At 44.9% G+C, this 19,265-nt stretch overlaps 2 protein-coding genes across 6 annotated transcripts in view; one reads left to right on the top strand and one right to left on the bottom strand.

Moving 5' to 3' along the window:
* NVL (nuclear VCP like) overlaps positions 1-7,546 on the bottom strand; it is a 65,396-nt gene extending 57,850 nt beyond the window's left edge. The window contains exons 1-4 of one of the 4 annotated variants that reach the window (XM_059717509.1): positions 7,425-7,546; positions 3,447-3,520; positions 1,209-1,261; positions 294-393 (exon numbers count right to left, since the gene is read on the bottom strand). Coding sequence is in view for 3 of the 4 variants with exons in the window: in XM_059717503.1 (XP_059573486.1) it covers positions 294-393; positions 1,209-1,261; positions 3,447-3,520; positions 7,139-7,195 (284 nt within the window). In the remaining variant the exon portion in view is untranslated. Of the gene's footprint in view, positions 1-293; positions 394-1,208; positions 1,262-3,446; positions 3,521-7,138; positions 7,289-7,424 lie in introns of those variants that run through there. The other 3 variants (XM_059717503.1, XM_019483128.2, XM_014598097.3) reach the window with 3 other exon arrangements.
* Positions 7,547-7,570: 24 nt separating this feature from the next.
* Positions 7,571-17,683, top strand: CNIH4 (cornichon family AMPA receptor auxiliary protein 4). Of its 2 annotated transcripts, XM_006276632.4 has the most exons (5): positions 7,571-7,655; positions 9,844-9,912; positions 11,200-11,312; positions 16,179-16,319; positions 17,477-17,683. In XM_006276632.4, exons 1-5 carry the CDS (start codon positions 7,587-7,589, stop codon positions 17,502-17,504), a joined length of 420 nt encoding a protein of 139 aa, XP_006276694.1. In that variant the 5' UTR covers positions 7,571-7,586; the 3' UTR covers positions 17,505-17,683. The 2 variants fall into 2 exon arrangements, with proteins under 2 accessions (XP_006276694.1, XP_059573519.1); XM_059717536.1 differs by lacking the exons at positions 7,571-7,655; positions 9,844-9,912 and adding an exon at positions 8,059-8,283.
* The last annotated feature ends 1,582 nt before the right edge of the window (positions 17,684-19,265 follow it).

The following is a 19,265-nucleotide window of genomic DNA, read 5'->3' as shown; positions in this document are numbered from 1 at the left end:
CAGGCTTCCTACGTGACCCTAAGCAAGTAACAACCTCTTAGTGCCTCAGTTCCCCTACTGCACTGACACTTGATCTGCTAATGTACGTGAAAACTATAACTGCTTTGTCTTTACTGCAAAAAATGTGCTCTTAAGTTAAATCCTAATAAAGACATGGCCTGCGAGGGTGCAAGAACCATCAATTCCTTTCACCCTGAAGGATTTATAGTGATTCGAAGATGCAAAACACTAGAAGAATGCTACCTATTAGCATCAATATTAAGTACACTTATGATAACTAATCTCTTACTTACTCATTCTCTTCTCGTCTGTGTCTTGCTCTTTTTGCTACATGTTCATCTTCTAAAGCTGATAAATTCTCAGATTCATTCTCACTACAGATTATCTCAAACACTGAAGGAAAAATACAAGAACATAAGAACTTGTAAATCAACCTAACTCTATTGTAGCCACTCTCCCCATGTCTGTTCAAACCTTACTATCTGATCCAGATATCCTAAAACTAAATTCCATGTTTACTGGCTGAACAGTAAAGGATACAATCTTTTAAATATGTTGCTGAAATATATAGAAAAATGTATTGACATAGCAAATGTGTAATCCTAACCTCAAAAGTATTCAGTGTAATGAAACTTCTGTTGTGTTTGTCATGTGTGTCCCTTCTTAATTGATCATTCCAGCAATAACTATATTTTAGTTACAAGCTCTTTAGACAAAGAAGTACTCTTTAAAAGTTCCTTTAAAATACATTTTATGCACCTTTCCAGCTTAATGTCCATAGAGGTTATTCCTCCATCTCTATTAGGCCCAGAAGAGCGCTTTCTGTCAAAATGTTTTGAGGGTTTTCTTTTAATTAAAAACTTCTGTTTTAGAAAATGGATTTTTTTTGCCAAAGAAAAACCCCTTTCATTTTTATTAATTTTTTCCAAGCTTATATTGTAAATCCCCCAAAATGTTTGTTTCATAAAGATTCTCCTTTTTGACAAGAGAATACTTTCAATGACAAATATCTGGCTGGGGTTATCTGACCCCAGCAGTCTTTCCTGCGTAGAGCAGGATGTCAGATTCGATGATCTACTAGGGTCCCTTCCAACCCTAAAAAGTCTATGAAATCTATGAACTTGCTTTTGTCTTATTCTTAACAGCTGCACAGTGAGTTGTTTTTTTACAAATCCTTGGTCCTTCAGAGACAATACTGGCAGACGTACCTTTCTCAACCTGTATTCTAAAGGCATTTCTTTTCCTTCGTCCATACTCTGCACTGCAAAACAATTGCATAGATTAGGCTCCCATTAAGGGCTTCTCCCATACACCATCATTCTTAGCATTGTTTTCAAGTCGCTTTCATGCGAGTGGTCAAGGGAATAAATTATGCAAAACATAAGCTGTGAATAGCTCATACTAAAGTTAAGAAAACAAGTGACTGATGCAGCTTAAATGGCAACATAATATGCTCGGTTTTTGGAATGAAACGTGAAAGCTGAATCAGTGGCCTCTAGCTACTGAGCTCTAGAGGAACATTCAAATACAGAATACCAACAGCCTACTCAGCTGAATGCAGAGAGCAGAGGCAATACAAGAGTCAAACAGACCTTTTTCCACAATACACAACTGGCTTTGTTTGTTTTAAACTCCACATAGGTATACAAATGATTAGAGACTGGAAAGAAAAGTCCATTAGTCAAGACCAAGGCACAATAAAAGACTAGGATGAGAAATCATGTACAACATGGTACCTCAATCTAGAAAATGATGATGACCTGTCCTTTACTTTCACAAGCACCAAGTTGATCCGCTGAATTTTTTTTGTTGGAATGGTACTGAAAAATTCAGTCTCTTTCATCCTAAGCAATAAACATGATCTCCCAACTTCATGGCTAAGGGGTCAGATTTCCTTCTACTAACAGCATGTGACACTGATACCAAGGGTGGACTTTGAGGTCTTTCTTATCTAGCTGGAGCCCTGTGACACCCCCCACCTCCCCATCTACATTTTGCCTTGCCTTCACAATTGTGCTGGCAACATCATGCTTATTTCTTGAGGACAGCACTGAGATAGACATAACCCACAGTCCTCTTATATGCTTCTCAAAAACCCCTGCCCAAAATACAAACTACTTTGCCAACATTTCTTGTCTGCAGAGAGAGCAGACGAGTGCAGAAAGACCAGAACACAGTAGCAGGGAATTACTGCTGCCAGACTCTCAGTTCTTAGGTCTGAAGCATCTAGGTAAGTTCTAAACCCAGTGTAGAAAGGAAGGGGCAAGGGGCAGGGTTAACTTCATACCTAGAAGGTGAGCAGAGTTTTCAAGGTCAGGCTAAACTGCCACTGGGTTTGAGCTAAGGGGTTTACAGATGAGTTTAATGTCCTATCTGCCCCACTCCAAGCCAGGTCTGGACCATGGAGCTTCCTTCCCCAAACGAGCTCCATACCCTGGATTTCAGCAGCAAGCCCTGCCCCACTTTTCCCACCCCCTCTAAAAGATCTGTGGGACAGAAGACATGGCTTAGTTGATGTTTGACACCGATGGACGACCTTAAAAATCAAGCCTGTCAGGCTAGGCATGCCTGAAAGCACAAGTTAAACACTTCCCCAGAAAGAACCCTGTAATCATATGTAAAGCTGCTGTTTTGCCTCTTTGAAATCTTCCTTAACTCTATGCTGGGGCTCAAACCAACAAATTTTGAAAATGGTTGGGTGACTGGTGCACAAACTCTTCCCTACTGCACTGACCAATAGTATTCTTACAGTTGTTTTGTGCTCCCTTGTCTGCCTTTATCTACCTGTTCTCTCTTTTTCATGCTTTTCAGTGTGGGGACCATTTTTCTGTTATGGGTTTGTAAGGTGCTCAGTCCCACAGTCATGAGTGATGACTGGGACTCATAGGACATTTATTCATGTGCTCTAGGAGGGGGCAGGTGGGGGGGAAGGGTGATTTAATTAGAGTGGCCACAAGAAGATCACGTGTATCAGCATCCCCACACTGAAAAAGGGAGGCAGGGGTGCTTTAACTAAAGCTTGTTTGATGAGTTTTAAAGTGCCTCTGCTGTTGTTTCTCAGTGTAGGGATGCTGATACACATGATGCCAGAGCATGGTTATTACTATGCTCCAGCAGACTTGATTAATCAAGTCTGCTCCAACGCACTACACTTAAAGCATGTTGGAACAGCCTCGATGCACATGTATAGCACTACCTGCACAAATCAGAAATAGGTACATCAGCCATAGATAACTTAACAGTGCAAATGATGTATCTATCTATCTGTATTTTTTCCTCCACTAGTGACATTTAATTAACTTTTAGTTTCATTTTATAATAATGCAAGAGGCCATCCATCCAAGGGAAATACTCCATGTACATTTTTTACAGTGCAAGTTATGAATAAAAATATATTATTTATATACTTTATAAAGAACTAAGTAAGGATTAAACTTTTTGCTTACCTATACGTTTTCTGCAAATCAGCTGCTATCACACCAATGTCCACGTACTGGCCACATTTATTACTAATTAAATACTGAAATGAAGAAGTAAAAAAAAAAAAACAAAAACAAAAAATCAACCAAAAACAAAACAAAACACTTTATAGCCTTTCCAATGAAGCAACTGACTTTTACAAATTATCCCCCCAAAATTAGAGAAAGCAAGCTAAGAAAGGAGAAGCTAAATTAACTTGTTTCACAAGAAATCATCAGATAGTTTGTACTGATAAGAATTAGATGGAAAACTACTGACAGCCACCTAGCTGCCTTTACAGGAAAAACGGAGCAAGCTATATTTTTTAGACTGACCGTTACCATTAGCTGATTAAATACCAGTGACCTCAACTCACTGTGTCTTGCAGCCAAGGCACTGAGAAGTCAAAATCACTGGTTCTACTAGACTTCCTGTGAAATCTCTAACAAGCAACTCACTACAGACAGGCCTTACATTTGTGCTGCGAGAACACCTTTCCCCTGAAACAGAGCTATCTTGCAGGTACTCACTCAATGGGTTTTACTTAGGGGAAAAAATAATGACTCATCCACAAAACACATGGGAACTCTTCTGACCAGGAAGTTTTCCTGAGAAGTTTTCCAACATCAGCTTGAACACCTAGCTGTAAGCTTCTTTCGGAGTCGAGTATCCCCACAGTCCCAGTCTTCTGGTCTCTCTCCCCCTCTCCCCTGTCTCCTCTCCAAGGAGGGAGGGAAAGCATTGGCCTCTGACAGCTTGCCCAGTGACAAGCTGTCAGGGAGCCCTGGGGGGACCTTGCTGCAGCTGTCTGAATGGTGCCCACTGTTCAAGTGATGGTGCTGATTCCCACCCCACTGCCCCCTGCCAGGGTGGATTTGATTTAAATCAAGTCAACTTAAATCATGATTTAAATCTTGGTTTAAAACACTGGTCAGGAAGTCTCGATGTAATCACTGTTTGCTACAAAAAGTGCATTCTTGTTGTTTGATATCCTTTATTCATTTAACTTCTTGAAACTTTGCACTTTTAGATCTCTCTAAGGTAAGGGCTTGGTAAGGTAAGGTAAGGGCTTGACTCTGTGTGCACAAACTTGCAGAGAGACAAGAGAGATGATGGGTAGGTAATCAGGTCTGTTATCTCTGATCTCCATATACTGCTGTTAACAAGGATGTTATCTCTGGAGACAAATCCACAGTTTGAGAACTGAAACTAAGCAACAAAGAGGTGTTTAATGGGATCTTCTAGACAGAGCACTGAGTCCCACTGGGTAAAGTGGTTTTCTTTAATCTTTAAGAAACTATATAGGAGCTCTGGGAACCCCATAAGATTGGGCCCCTAATATAGTCCATGGTCTGTTGTGAACTATTTATAAAACATTTCTAAAAATATTACATGAATATATAGTCTCAAATAATATAGAATTAGAAGTTATAATATCTATTCCATGATGATATCTTGAGCTTTAACCCATTTTAAAGTAAAGCTATCTTTATAAAAGTTTTTTTCAAAAAAAGCATCTTAACAAAAAAAAAATAAAAATCTGATTTAAATAAAAAAAAAATCTGTTGTTTGGTTTTGTTTTTAATTGTTGATTTTTATCCTCCCTGCCCAGACCAGGGTGACTGAACTTCAGGGAAGTGCTCCCCCACAGACAAGCCTGTGCAAGGAGCAAGGGGGTGGGGGGGGCACATGAAGGATGGGGAGAACTGCTTTCCTCACCCTTTTTACCCCTATAAGGTGTGGAGCTGTCTTTAGGAGCTGCTGCTTTTCAGCAGTGGCCTGCTGCTTATTGACAGCCTGCCCCTTTCCCTAGCAGGGGAGAGGACAAACTGTCAACCATGGCTCCTCCAGGGGTAGGGGAGAAAACCAGAATCAGCCTTCTAGTGCCCCTAGTTGGAGAGCTCACATTTAGAGCATCTGCACAGCTTTCCATGGAGGAGGCTGGAACACATTTATGTAGCAACCCTAACCTCTTTTTCCAGCACTAAGAATTTTGCAGAAATTGTTTGTGCCAGATATGAACATCTGTCTATAGCCACTGTCTCCCTATACCTACCTTCCTCACCCAAAAAACACATATGGCAGTGTGATACTTAATCCCAACAGTGCAACAATGCATTTAGCACTGAAAGTGCTAGGAAGAGTTCCACAGAAAAGTGTGTTCAGAAAGTTTAATGGCATTAAGCTATATCTCCCTGGGATCATACATGACCAACAAAATCCTGGGAACTACTTCTCCAATTCACTAACTCCCTAGGCATCTCAAGTTTCCTTGGATGTATACACTTGGATGTCTTCCAGTACAACTCTCCCAGGTTTGTTTTCTTGAGAGAAAACCTGACCTATACCATTCGAACAGAGAATGAAAGAGCCTGCAGTGTGGATGCTGTGCTACCAAGGGTCCCTAAAGTGCACAGCCCAGAAGAGCTTTGTAGCGTTTGTTTTTGTTTAAGTGAATGTAGGCGGGGATTGTCAGTCAGGGAAGGTAGGGGCAGGGTCTGTGCTGTGCAGAGCCCTCCAACCTTCCCCTCTCTGTGCACTGTTTCAGCCCAGCTGCAGCTGGACAGGGACTATGGTGGCACCTTCCCAAGTGCTGCAGTGTGATTCAGGCAGAGAACAAGCCCAGAGTAGAACATGTCCCCCAAGTACTTCAGTGCTGGGTCAGCCAAAAACACTGGGGGGGGGGGGGGGGGGGGGGGGAAATCCTTCAAAAGATATTCTACAGGGAGTCACTTCACTTGGGTCATTCCCCAGTTCTTTTTCTCCCCGATTGGCCACTTTTACTCTGGGAGAAAAATTACAAACTTCTGTATACTTGTGGTTTCTTCTGAGGGATCAGGGATGCTACCTGGAGAAAGGGAACATTGGTCCAAGCCCCTCAAATCAGTAATTCTCAAGCCGTAATGCCTACACCCATTCAGTTTCTCCTGGGACAGTCGCTGTTCACCCAGAATATGCAAGCGTACAAATGTTCAGGCTTTGTCTCCAAGAGTAAGGACAGCTGCTCCAGGAGAAAGGCGCCCTGGAAGCCACCAGGATTAAATCAGTCCCAGGAGTGTTTCTCCTGAGATAGCACCCCAGCCTGTCCAGGCACTTGCTCTCAGGAGAGAGCAGGGTCCTTCAGGGAGACAAGCCTGTCAGGGGCTGGACTCTGCAGCTCTAGTGCCTAGGAGAACAGGCCCCCTCTCACCCCCACACTCCCCTGCAGGGAGCCCCAGGCTGACTTTGCCCAGTCTGGAGCAACCAATCAGGGCTGCCCTATGCACTGCTGCCACCCAGGGCCAGGCAGACTGAAGAAGCCTGTCTGTACACGAACCCTCCCCCTGCACCCGCTGTGGGCGGGTCACAGAGCCCCGCTCATGGGAAGGGCGCCAGCCCCACTCTCCTATAGCTCACGTTCAACCGTCGCCAACGGCCAGCGCGAGGTTTCGCTTTCCGTTGCCTGGGAAACGCCAAATCTCTGGGCCGCAATTGGCTGCCAGGCACCGCGTCACCGCCCGGGCCGCGTCCCCTCCCGTGTTGCCCGGGGAAAGGCAGCCGAGCCGAACCAAGCCGGGCCGGGCCCCTCCCCCTTATAACAGCACGGAGCGGTGCAGCCTAACGCCCGCCCGCACCAAGGGCGCCCGAGGGGTCGCCACGCCGCACAGAGGCTGGTCCTGTCCTGCCCGGCCCGCGGTACCTGTCTGATCCGCTGCTTCAGCCTGGGGTCAACAGAGCCTGCCGCGCGGCCCCGCATGGCCCTGCTGTATTCGGGCCAGCCGCAGGGCCCTGGACAGGGGGTAGCTGACCACCACACCGCCTGCAACAGAGCTGCACGCAAGCAGACGGCGGCTAGGCCCTTTCTGCGCAGGCAGCGCTAGAGACACCTAAGCCACCCCAGGCCCTTAAAGCCTATTGAAAGCGACCAACTTTATTAACAGCCCTAGCGCAGCAGCTGGGGGTGGGGTTTATTGTAGGGTCTTTACCCCTTCTTTCTGGCGCTGTGTTAGGCAGCGCAGAGCTACCAGGCAGGCAGAAGGACTACGTTTCCCATCAAGCTGCGGGGCGCGGCGGGGCTTCCGGGGAGAGGCAGCGGAAGGGGTGCGGATGGTTGCCGGGAAGGGAGAGAAGGCGGTGCTGGCGGCGGGATGGAGTCCGTTGTCTTCATTTTCTCGCTCATTGATTGCTGCGCCCTCATCTTCCTCTCCGTCTACTTCGTATCCGCCCGGGGGCCGGGGGGAGCGGGGAGAACGGCCGTCGGGGGCCGTCGCTGCCGCCCTAGGTCGCGCCGCTCTGAAGTCCAGTTGTGCGCGCGCACTTTGCCCGAGTCTGCGCGCGCAGTGCGAGGGGCCGCGCAGGGAGTGCCCCGGCCACCTCGCGCGCCCGCCCGAGCTGCCCTGTCTTGCCCCGCGGCTTCATGGCCGAGTGAGCCCGGGCAACAGCGGGGCTGGTCTTGCCCTGACACGGGGCACCACTGGCAGCTCCTCCCGGTGGCAGTGGGACCGATGCAGCCGCTGCAGTGGCTGCCCCGCTCCCACCCCGGCTCTGCGGAGAGCTCAGTAGTTCAGCGCTGCTGGCAGACCTCAGGTTGTTGGCTGTCAGAGGCCTGGGGAGATCTAGCTGGGCCGGGATTTTCTATCCCTGAAGCAGGGCGGGTGATTTAAAAAAAAAATTTTTTTTAAAGAGCAAATATTTCTGGGCTATATAAAGGGGGTAGGAAAGGAGGAGGCTGTAACAAAAAATCAAAAGCAGGAAAGCAGGGCTCAGTGGAGCAGCACTGTCCTGGCAGCCCCAGGGCAAACTTCTAATATCACCCCCCCACCCCCTCTTTGTCAGAGATTTAAGGTAATAATAATTTTCAAATGTCCATTTTCGGGCTCCTTTTCTGTCCAGGCCCTGGGTGGCTGCCTGGTTCACCCCTGCTGCTGAGCATGCCCCTTCCCATTCCCAAACGCCAACATTGCAAGGATTGCTGCCTGCTCGTGCTCACGTGTGGAGACACGTCGGGTAGGGAGAATTACACGGCAATGCTTCTGGATAGCTTGGCACTGTGCAGGGCAGGGGAGGGGTGTCAAACCCTGCCACGAGAGTGTGAACTCCTGGGGATTCAGGAGTGAGGGAGGGGACAGGGCCTGCCATCAAATTGGGGTATGGGGCCCTACTGAGGCCATGTTTTGGCAGTGGCTCAGGGAGCAACAGCTATGTAAACCCCAATCCGGCCTACAAGGAGTCCTGGTTGCCAAACAAGTTTTATACCCTTGATGTAGAGGAAGGAAGATGTAAAAGTATGGGGTCGTGAGGGTTGTTGTTTTCTTTTAATCTTGAAAACTTTGGAAAGCATGAGAGTCTGTTACAAGCCAGGAGTATGTGAATCACCTGCTAACCCCCAGAGTGTATTTCAGGCAGTTTGTATTGTTAGTTCCTGGTTGAACTACGCCTTCATAAATCTTTTTATGCATACCTCTTTAATCTTTTTTCTATTGATTTATGGCATTATTAGGATTCAGAAATTGATTTCTCAGTCAGAAGAGAACCCGAGATTTCAGATTCTTATAAGCCTTGAAATTATTTCAGAGCATAGGTAGACCACTTAGCATGAGGGTGGGAAAGAAACCCTGCAGCATTTCAGAAGGACAAGAAATTCTTGTTTTGTTCTGCTATAGAAAGATGGGGTGGTTCATAAAGATTTTCTGCCTTTAATTTTACTTTTGGGACTTTAGGGATGCTGAGTATTTGTCTTGGCTTGTGCTGGACACCTGGAGTGTGAACTTTGCACTTAAAACCTGTGCAACCCAACTTCTGTCTCTTCCAAAGAGGAATGTCTTAACAAAAAAAATTCTTCTTTTATTTAATAACGTTCAATTTCTCATTATGTTTTTCCACTCAGCTGTAGCAGAATGTAGAGCAACCTGATATTGCTGCTAAATGCAAAATGCACAGAACTAATATTAAAAAAAAATCCTGGTCTCCTTTGTTGTAAAGAACAAAAAACGTAATTCTTTTCTTCCCTCATGGATTCTTTTTTCAGATCTGATATTAAATGTGCCAGGCTCTGGATTTCCATAATCTGTTTTCAGTTTGTTGAATTCAACTTCAGCATATGGTCATAAGTTGTTGTTAGGAAAAATACTATAAAATAACTTGTGTGCTGATACCAATATGTTGCCCATCTTTACCCTACATATAGAAGAAATAAAATAGGACCGTAAATTCTCATTTAACTTTGGTGCAATTCTGACATCATTTCCTAACAGTAGAAAAGGCCTAGAGCAGATTGCAGTGATCAAGCCTTAAGTTTCCTCTCTTCTTGTATAAATTTGTCTAAATACTGTATGAGGCTTAAAATAGAGTTTTGAATTATGAGTTGAATTTCTGCATGAAAATATTCCTTATCTTGGACTTCAGATAATTACACTATCGGATTTGGAATGTGACTACATTAATGCTAGATCTTGCTGCTCAAAGCTGAATAAAGTAAAGAGTTTTCTTTTACGTTTAATTTGATAAAACTCAATGGGCCCTATGTCCTTGCATCAGAAACAGTAGGATGTCTCTCAAGATGTTTGATGTCCTATATACGTCTGTGTGTCTTCTCCCCCCACCACCCCTTCTCTGTCCCGTGTCCCCCCCCCCCCCCGCCACCCATGTCCCCTTTTTGATCAATTGTTGGCTTACATCATAAGACATTTCTCCTCTGAGGGGCACTTGCGGCAGACTGTACGGTGGGTCTTTACTGGAGATCTCCAGAGTTCTCTTTCTCTCCCTTTGCATGTGGTGGACTGTGGGTCTGTACTTTGGGATCTTTTAAAAATTATTTGGCTGTCATTCTTAGCTGCCTTTGACCAGAAGAGTTCTCTGAGGCATATTATGCAGGGGAAACCTGCAGCCTGCTCCCTCCTGCCCCCCCCTTCTGCTCTCCTGCTTTACCTTCTGCTCTGGCTGCGGTCCCTTCAGCCTATCTGGGAGCTGCTGCCACTTCTCCTGGACTGGGCTGAGGCCTGGCCAGGGCCGCTACTGCTGCTGACTTCCCCAGAGGAGCAGAGCTGCAGCAGAAGGTAAGGGTGGGGGCAGGCTGCAGGGGAGAATGGGGGGACAGGTACAGGTATGGAGAGACAGGTTGGAGGGGGCATGTGACAAGGGGCGGGGGGGGGGGGCAGTCATAGGCAGAGGTGTATAAGGGGAGGGGTCTGGTTCCTCCTCTACACCACTGTTTTCTGTGTCACAGAACTGGGGGGGATGAATTTAAGATGCCCTTCCACTAATTAGATTCTACACATGAAAAATTATAACACATTTATAATTTTCCATGTATAGAATCTAATTATTGTGAGGGCAGGTATCATATTCGAAGTTATCTTGGATTGGTATAAATATGATAGTGTATGGTCAGAGCAGCAAACTTTTATGAAACAACATTTTGTTAGCTTCCTGGATCTGTTGCTTCTCCAATGCCTTAGGTAGGGAGGCTTCATTAATTACCTTCTATTTAAAACTCACTTTCCCTGCAGCAGTTCCATCTGAATACATTATGTTTTACTTGCTTAAACTCTTGTTTACCTAGTAACTATAAAATGCACAGGGTTTTTCTGCCTCATCATCACCCTGGTGTATGGATGAAAGTAACTGCTCTATAGTAAAGTAGGGAAATACTTTTCTACTCTTTTTGTAGGCCTTGATATGATTAGATTGGGCAGTGGGTCCTAAGGGTTCACTGCCTCTGGAAATGTGTTTAATTTTTTGCAATATTCTTTTCTTTCACAGTGGGTGATCCCAGAATTGATTGGCCATACTGTTGTAACAGTATTAATGCTTATTTCTTTGCACTGGTTCATCTTCCTCCTTAACTTCCCTGTAGCAACCTGGAATATATATCGGTGAGTACAAATCCATTTTTGGTCATTTTTTTTTAAGAATTCTAATATATTTAGTATAAATATGGTTTTAAGATAAATAGTATCTATTTACATTTTAATTTACAGCCCTCAGTTGGTTTTGCAAATTTAACTTTTTTTTTTTAAATTAACCCTTCTAGTACTTTCAGCTGAAACTACAACAAATGTTGAAAACTTGAGAATCTTCAGTCTTCTGGGTTTGTTGTAACACAGTTAATGGCTGAATACCCTGATATTGTGAGAGGACAGATTTATTTTGGTGCTACCTTAATTGGGCCAACTATATGGTTGAGAGAGGTGTTAGCCGAGTTGTTGGTGTTTGGAAATGGTAGCAGTTTGTTTGGGTTGGGAAATGGCAATGGTGTTTTCAGTGCTAGGATTTTTCCCTGGTTATAACTGATCATGTCTTTCCTGGCCATTTATTGGTTGGCTTCACTTTCTCGTTTTAAAAATTGACCTAGAGCAGGTCTAAGTGCAGTTCTTGTACAGCTATCTTGTAGAAGTTTAAAGCAATGCATTTCCCATTCTGTACAGGTGCTTGGGACAGCATACTTTCTTTCTGCAATTTTTATACCAGCATAAGTTTCTAGACCAGTTTCTAAACCACTGTAGCTATGGCGGGACAATACTGCATAAACCGTATTATCAGCCCCACTGTGCCAAAAATCATGAGATGAACTCTTAAATCAAGATGTTGTCATGTAAATCATGAGATGCTATTTTGGAAATGTGTGGGGGGGGGGCGTTATTTGTGAAGGTGTGGAGGGCTGTAGATGTGTGTGTAGAGTTTGGAGTCTGGGGAAGGAGGGTCCCCAATCACCCTGGCAGGATACAGGGTGCTGAGAGTCGGGAGTGAGAGGCAGCAGTAGGGCTGGAGGGGCTATGGCTTTGGACTGAGGAGAGGAGACGCAGACAGCTGGTAAGCAGAGTGGAAGGGATGGGGAGAGAGGGAAGGGTATGGGGGTGCAGATTGAGGCCCCTATGGGGAGGGGGGGGGTGGGGCAGGAGCAGGGGTTGGGGTGAATGGGGCCCTGGGGCTGGGGCGGGTCATTCAGAGGTGCAGGGAGAGGTGCGGCTCTCCACAGCAGCACACTCCCCTGAGGGAGGCATGGGGGGCATGTGCCTCCCGCAGGGGAGAGGCGAGCTGCCCGCTGCGGGCAGGGGCTCTGTCCTGCTGATTTTGCCCCAGGAGCTCAGCTATGCAACACCAGTGTGCTTCCTGTTTCTGGGCGGTCAGGGGATGCACTGTGCAGCCAATGCGCTCCACATTCCCTGCCAGCTCGGCAAAGGCAGCAGGATGCACAGCCCCAGCCTGCAGTAGGCAGCCTGCTTCTGCCCTCCTGGTGGGTGGGGTGGAAACACATGCCCCCCATGTCTCCTCTGGGAGTGTGCGCAGTTGCGGTAAGTCCTGTCCTCCCACGCCTCTGGACAGCTTGCCTTGGACCTGGTCTCCATTCACCCTTGCTCCTGCCCCAACTCCCTCCCTCACCGTGGGGGCCTTGATTTCCTCCCCCTCACTTCCTACCATAGACTTATCAGCTGGGAAAATCCGCAGATCTGAGGGTTCAATCAGGAGATTGTGAGTCAGAGTTATTTTGACTTAGAAATCCCGAGTCTTGCGATGGTTTTACAACAGTTGGCATTACTGCTTAAATGAGCCCCCAAGTCTGTGGGAAGATCTGGAATTTTGAAAACAGGGTACAGTTGGAGAGGTGCGCCATCACATAGAAAACAACACGCATTTTTTCTCCATTTAATAAACTAGAAGCTTTACTAATATACTAGGGGCCTAGGGCCATATTATTTCATTTAAGATTGAAGCAAAAGCAAATATAACTCCATTGAAATGAGTTTAAAAATATCTGCAGAACTGTGAAGTAGGAGCTTCCTTACCTGGAGCAGCTAGCAAGGCAGCAGAATTGCAGAACAAAGGCCGGCTTGATTGATGGTGGACCATCAAGAAGGTTAAAAAAAAAAAAGAGGGTCATTAACACCTGCAAAATGAAGAGTTTTAAAGGAATCATGGCTCAGACTCAGTTGACTTCACTTCCCCAGCACTGCCTGGCTTAAAATGCTGCCACCACTACCAGGCTTTAAACTTCCGGTGGAGCAGGAATCAAAGGAGGGTGCAAGTGCGCCCCCACCTCCCCAGATCCCCTCCTTAGCTACAACTTACCTTTTTGCTCCCTTCACATGTACTATCCACTCTCAACTTTGTTTAACACAACATGGAGGACACACCCTTCCAGTTCATGCACATCAGGCTGTGAAACAGATGAGTGGAAATTGTGGCCAACCACCCTAGGTAGTGCCTATAATTTTTAGTGCATTTGGTCATGAGACATGGCACTTGTCACTTAGTTCTATAGCATTGCCCCTGACTCTCTTTCCCTGTGCCTGCAGGGTATGGGGGCTATCTGTCTGCAGAGGTCAGGATGGCTATTGATTAACTCAAGCAAGCAGTTCCCAGTTGTCATAACTCATGAGAGAGAAGTTGCAGCAATCGTACTTGTGAGATTCCCATTTATTTTTAGACTGAATACGTTCCAACTCGTTGCTGACCTTTGCTTCTAATGAACTACCGGCCAAGCCTTTGAGCATCTTGCAGGTTGAGTAGCTTAAGATAATATAATTTGCAGTAGATTGTGTGTGTCAAATATATGGTTTATGGGCTGGATGGGTGTCAGACCAACCTGCATGTGGCATGCAGAGCTGGTCTGGCACGCTTGCTGGACCCTGCAGTGCAGGTGTTGCTTGCAGCACGGGTGGGGTAGGTTCGGGGTGTGAGCTGCACGTGGTACCTGCATTGGACCAACCTTGCATACTGGCTCTGGGGCTGGTCTGGATCAGACCACCTGATCCAGCAGGGTATTGTGTGCAGTGCGCACCCATGGCAGTCCCTTGTGGTGTGAGCTGCACTGGGTCCAGCACTTCCACCATGTGCTGACCCTGCTCTGGGACTTTTGTTGCCTGCAGTGCATGGGTATTACCTGGTGCCATGGCAAAGGGGATTGGCACAGGATGCATGCTCCATGCAGTGTGCTGCCAGACAGCCCTATGCATTGGCTGTAGTTTGCTTGGACAGCCTGGGGCCCAATCCTGACTGCCCTGGAGCCAGCACACATGTAGTGCACACCCCATGCCAGCCCCCTGGGCCATGGACAGTGCTCAAGGCACTGGGTTCAGCCCATGCAATCCCTGCAGCATGAGTCCTGGAGTGGGGATGGCACAGGGTGCATGCTGCACATGGCACCCACCAGTCGAGCCCTGCCCACTGGCTCTGGCATGTCCAGATCCAGCCTGCAGACCAGCTCAGAGACCCTCGGGGCTAGATGTGTTTGACGCCCCTGGTTTAGATGAAAACAAGGAATGTGTCATGTGATAGGGTTCCATGAAGTTTGTATATGAAGCAAAGAATTGAAATGTATCTAATTTATCTTTGTAACTTTGAACTGTAAATTGAAGATCTAGGGATTGTTGGGTTGGATTCTTTACAGAAAAGCTTCACTTTGCTTACAAGACTTTCTAGGAGTTCATCACGGTCCTATAATTTTTTTCTATACATCTCCCTTTCTACTCCCTTAAGCATAACTAGTACAAAAGCCTCTGGCAGAGAAGAGCTGCAGACAGTCATTGCTTATGTTGGCCAGAGGGGAGCACTAGAGAACAATGCATCTCCCATTCTCACCCTTGCAAGAAACAATTCTCAGAAGCCATTTTGAATTGACTGTTTGTTTTGTAACCTGGTAGTCACCCTGGAGCAATAGACATTCTGACCACCCAAAGAGATGGGCTTTCCCTCTCTCCCCACTACCTTTTTAGACTTACAATGCATATTACAAAATGAATGGAACAATACAGCAGTTCACATCTCCTAGCACTACATTCATGATTATAAATCTGTACTTCTAATACTGCTTTCCTTCTGAGGATCTAGAAGTGTTTTAGAAATGCTCATTAACTTTGCCTTACAACATATCTGTCATGTTGGTAACTAACCCATATTATAGCTTAAGAAAATGTGATGCAGTCCAGTTACTCTGCGAGTGTGACCTAACTAGGGACAGGACACAGATATGGTCTGAGCTTTGGTTGTATGTACAAGTATTCTATCCAGATGAGTAAAAGACAGTGCAGCCGCAAATTATGTAAGGGAGAGTTGTGGAAAGGTCCCCACCACTAAAAGTTTAGGGGGGGACCTTTAGACACATTAGAGGGTTGTAGGGCTGGAAGGGACCTCACAAGGTCATCTTTTAGTATGAACCCTAAACTGTTAACATCAGACAGGTGGATCCAAATTTTGCATCAGAGATGTCTTGCATACCCCCAGGGGTACACGTACCACAGTTTGGGAACCCCTGTTCTAAACAACAGAACATAGGTCCTCCATTAATCAGCTTTCTCAGTTTAAGTAATAGATTCTGTACATTGAATAGTTTACGTAGTTTCTAATTGAAACTCATTTTCCACTGGTTTTAGCTGTCCTTTCCCACCTCGTTTCTTTCTTCTGCAGGCTTCTTCCATAAAGTTAGGTAACTACAGGCAGCAATAGAACTGGTGCAGAACTGTTTGTTATCACCATTTTAAATGTCACCAGTTTTCCCTTGTCCAAATATTGTCTAATGTATTTTGGGGATGTAGCGGCTAAGTCATGGGCAGTATACTGAGACTGTTACAAGAAGGGAGATTGCTGGGTTTGTACCCAAGTACAAAACAACTCTTAAAATGGGGAGCAGTTTGGTTGGTTCCATTCTTTGGCTACTTTGAGATTAGATCGAATAACAAGGTCAGTATTTTGATGGTTGTCATTTTTGTTGGTTTGTTGTTGTTTTTTTTTAAACCTTTCAGGTACATCATGGTGCCAAGTGGGAACATGGGAGTGTTTGACCCTACAGAGATCCATAATCGAGGGCAACTGAAATCACATATGAAGGAAGCCATGATTAAGTTAGGCTTTCACCTGCTTTGTTTCTTCATGTACCTTTACAGGTTAGACTTGAATTTTGCTGCCTAGGGACAAAGAAATGTCATACCAACAATTTCTGTTTTCTGTCCTTCTCGCATCACTGTTAATATTCACAGCAGTTCATCCTTTATAAGCTCTTTCCCCAGGTAATGTTTTGTGGCAGCTGATTCCAAGTTAATCATACATTTGGTGAAATTATTTCTTTCTGTCAGTCTTACATTTGTTTCCTTACAACAGTGGGAACACTGTTTTTGGCAGGCATACCACAGATTAACGCTGTGCCCTTCGCAAGTGTCACTCTGATCTATTTTCTTTGCCCTGTCTGCTGCTCTGCTTTCTGCACCCTGCCCAGTCTTATCCTCTGCTTTGTGATTTATTGGTTGCCGTGCTGTGCTGTCTCCTCCTTTATCCTCTGGGTGCCACACACAAAGGCTGCCTGTGGCACTTGTTCTGCAGGTTGGCTGCCCCTGCCTTACAATTTCATATGTGAGTGAATACAAACAAGTGCCTGGCTGTTTTTTCTAAACCAGGATGTGGTGGCTCATTCCAAGTCAAGGCAAGAAGAAGAATAGTTTTTATATTTCCAGCGCAAAAAAAATAAGTTGCATTCTTCCAAATACAAATGCCCATTAACTGCAGCTGTCTGTGTCCAATAAAAGTGATCAACGCAGACGTTTACTTTTCCTTGAATTTAAAGGGAGGTAACTACCCAAAGACAAAATAAGGTCTCTGGTGTCTTGCCTATGACTTGTGATGACCTTCCAGGGGGTTTGTTTTGGGTTGGGGGGTGGAGTTTGAACATTCATAGGGCTTGGAAACTCAGGCTAAGTTCCTGTCTGTAATCCATTATAAGAAAGAAAATACTATAGAGGGTTAAGTGGATTTATCACACAATAAAAAGTAGTTGTTAATGTATTTCCAGAACAGGAGCTGTTCTGAAAACCATATTGGTTTTAATGGCTGTGTCTCCATAATACACATTTTACCACATAGCCTCCAGCTAGTTTTAGGATGGAGTGCTCTGTCTCTGTAGATCTTGCCTTTGCAACAAAGGTGAATGCAACTGTGATCTCTCTTTCATTTAAGTCAATGAGCTTTAGCTACCTATCTGAATTGTGAGAATATCTTAGATTTGAATATGTGGTAACACCTTGATCTTACCTTTTCTGTCTTGCTACAGTATGATCCTGGCTTTGATAAATGACTGAGGAGCTGAATGGGAACCATTAGTTGCCAAATTTTGAATCATCACTCCTGTGACCAGTTATGGAGCCAGAGACACCTTCCAAGCATACCTAGACCAGTGTTGTCATGCACTATATTTTTTCCTCTTTGAACAAAAAATATTTTTGCTGTATTTTTAACATAAAATATTTAAAAAAAATAACACTGAGTTTTTGTAGCAGTTGATTATTGTTTCTTTCATACCAGACCCCAAGGTTACCAGTTTCTTCTGTTGGGTCAGGTTCTTAAATATGGACTTGATTAGATAGTAAAGAAACTAATTTTGTAAAGAAAAGAAAATAGGAAAAGTGATTTGGTTTGGCAGATCTGCACTTTGCCTAGCTCTCTGCGAAGGGCAGTTCCAGGCTAATATTTACGTGCAGGTCTAATGCATTTGCTCATTAATAAAGCACTTCTCTAAGTGCCTCGGGGTATCAGGCTGTTTGAAGGCGTGTTATGGAGGTGCATCTTTAGCAGTTTTGCATTCCTACCTATCTTACCTGCCTGAAGTTACTTAGTGGCAGGTGCCCCTGGCAACAATTACCCTTGTCTATACAATAGTACACAATGTACATTTTTTTTTTTTCTTGATACAGATAATAATTGACTTTCCCTTTATCTTTGTGCAGTACAGTGTGGAGGCTGACATACAGAGACTTCATTCAGGAATAAATACCATGTTCTATCTGAGGATAGGCAGAGTGGCAGTGAAACAAAATGGCCTTTGGGTCCATTTATCCAGGAACCTGCTGTTCCAATTTCAAGCAGGTGAATCAAAAATAAAGGCTTAGAAGAAATGGTTCGTGATATGTCAAGAAAACCTGCAGAACTGTTACTGCAGGGAGGGTAGTGACGAGCTCTGACTTCATGTTTACTTATTTTCCCTAAGCTGCTTTCTCAACATGTAGCTGAATCTGAACTTGTTAATGGGGGTTCTGATTTTCAGGTCAATTGGGTGGGTGTTTTTCTTATGGGTTTGGTAAAGCAAGCTGCCACTTACAGAAGCTTGTGCTCTCTGATTCATTTGGTCTATAAAACGTGAATTCATAGATTGTAAGGCTAGAAGGGACCTCAGAAGATCATCGGGTTCAGCCCTCTGCACCAAGCAGGAAAGATAACTGGGGGTCAGGTGACCCCAGCAAGGTGATTGTCTAGTCTCCTCTTGAAGATTTCCAGGGTAGGTGATTGCACCACCTCTGGAGGGGGAGCTTATTTCAGTCTGAATCTACCCTGCCTACTTTTTATAAGCCATTCATTGAGACAAGTTGTGGATACGAGTTTTACAACATAGTGGACCAAACTTCTTAGTCAGTGAAAGTCCTAACCTCTTGATCTTTCCTGCTTAAGGCTTGGCATCTAACAGTTTTCTCTTCAGTATGAAACTTACACTTAAAGTTTCTATTGGGTCTTTCTGACATTGGTGCCCAGATAAGCACAGGAGAGAGGCTTGTTCCTGAAATCAACCCTTTACATGTCAGTGTCCTTCAGCTTCTGTAGCAGATGTTTAACTCTTGCTGGGACAGCTTTGATTTTGTGTGTGTGTAAAAGAGATAAAACTTGAAATGTTTGGGTCTTAGCTGCTTCAAAATCAAAACTAATTCTTAATTTATAGGGGGGCACTTACCATCCTTAAGTGCTGGTATATGCCTGTCTGCATATTATTAAAAAGACAGATGGTGACGGAGACTAACGTTTTAAGTACAATTGACTCCCAGTCAACATTTGAGGAATGTTTATATTGAGGC

The sequence above is a fragment of the Alligator mississippiensis genome, chromosome 1 (assembly GCF_030867095.1).
Source record: "Alligator mississippiensis isolate rAllMis1 chromosome 1, rAllMis1, whole genome shotgun sequence".
NCBI classification, from domain to species: Eukaryota; Metazoa; Chordata; order Crocodylia; family Alligatoridae; genus Alligator; species Alligator mississippiensis.
Note: the sequence above shows the minus strand (reverse complement) of the source record. Positions and strands in the feature narration are given on the sequence as shown.

Excerpts from the sequence above, each read along its gene's own strand:
- CNIH4 (XM_006276632.4), top strand. The coding sequence starts at position 7,587 with ATGGAGTCCGTTGTCTTCATTTTCTCGCTCATTGATTGCTGCGCCCTC. Across the intron at positions 9,913-11,199 it reads GCTGCTCAAAGCTGAATAAA|TGGGTGATCCCAGAATTGAT; the intron begins GTAAAGAGTTTT and ends TTTCTTTCACAG. Across the intron at positions 16,320-17,476 it reads TTCTTCATGTACCTTTACAG|TATGATCCTGGCTTTGATAA; the intron begins GTTAGACTTGAA and ends GTCTTGCTACAG.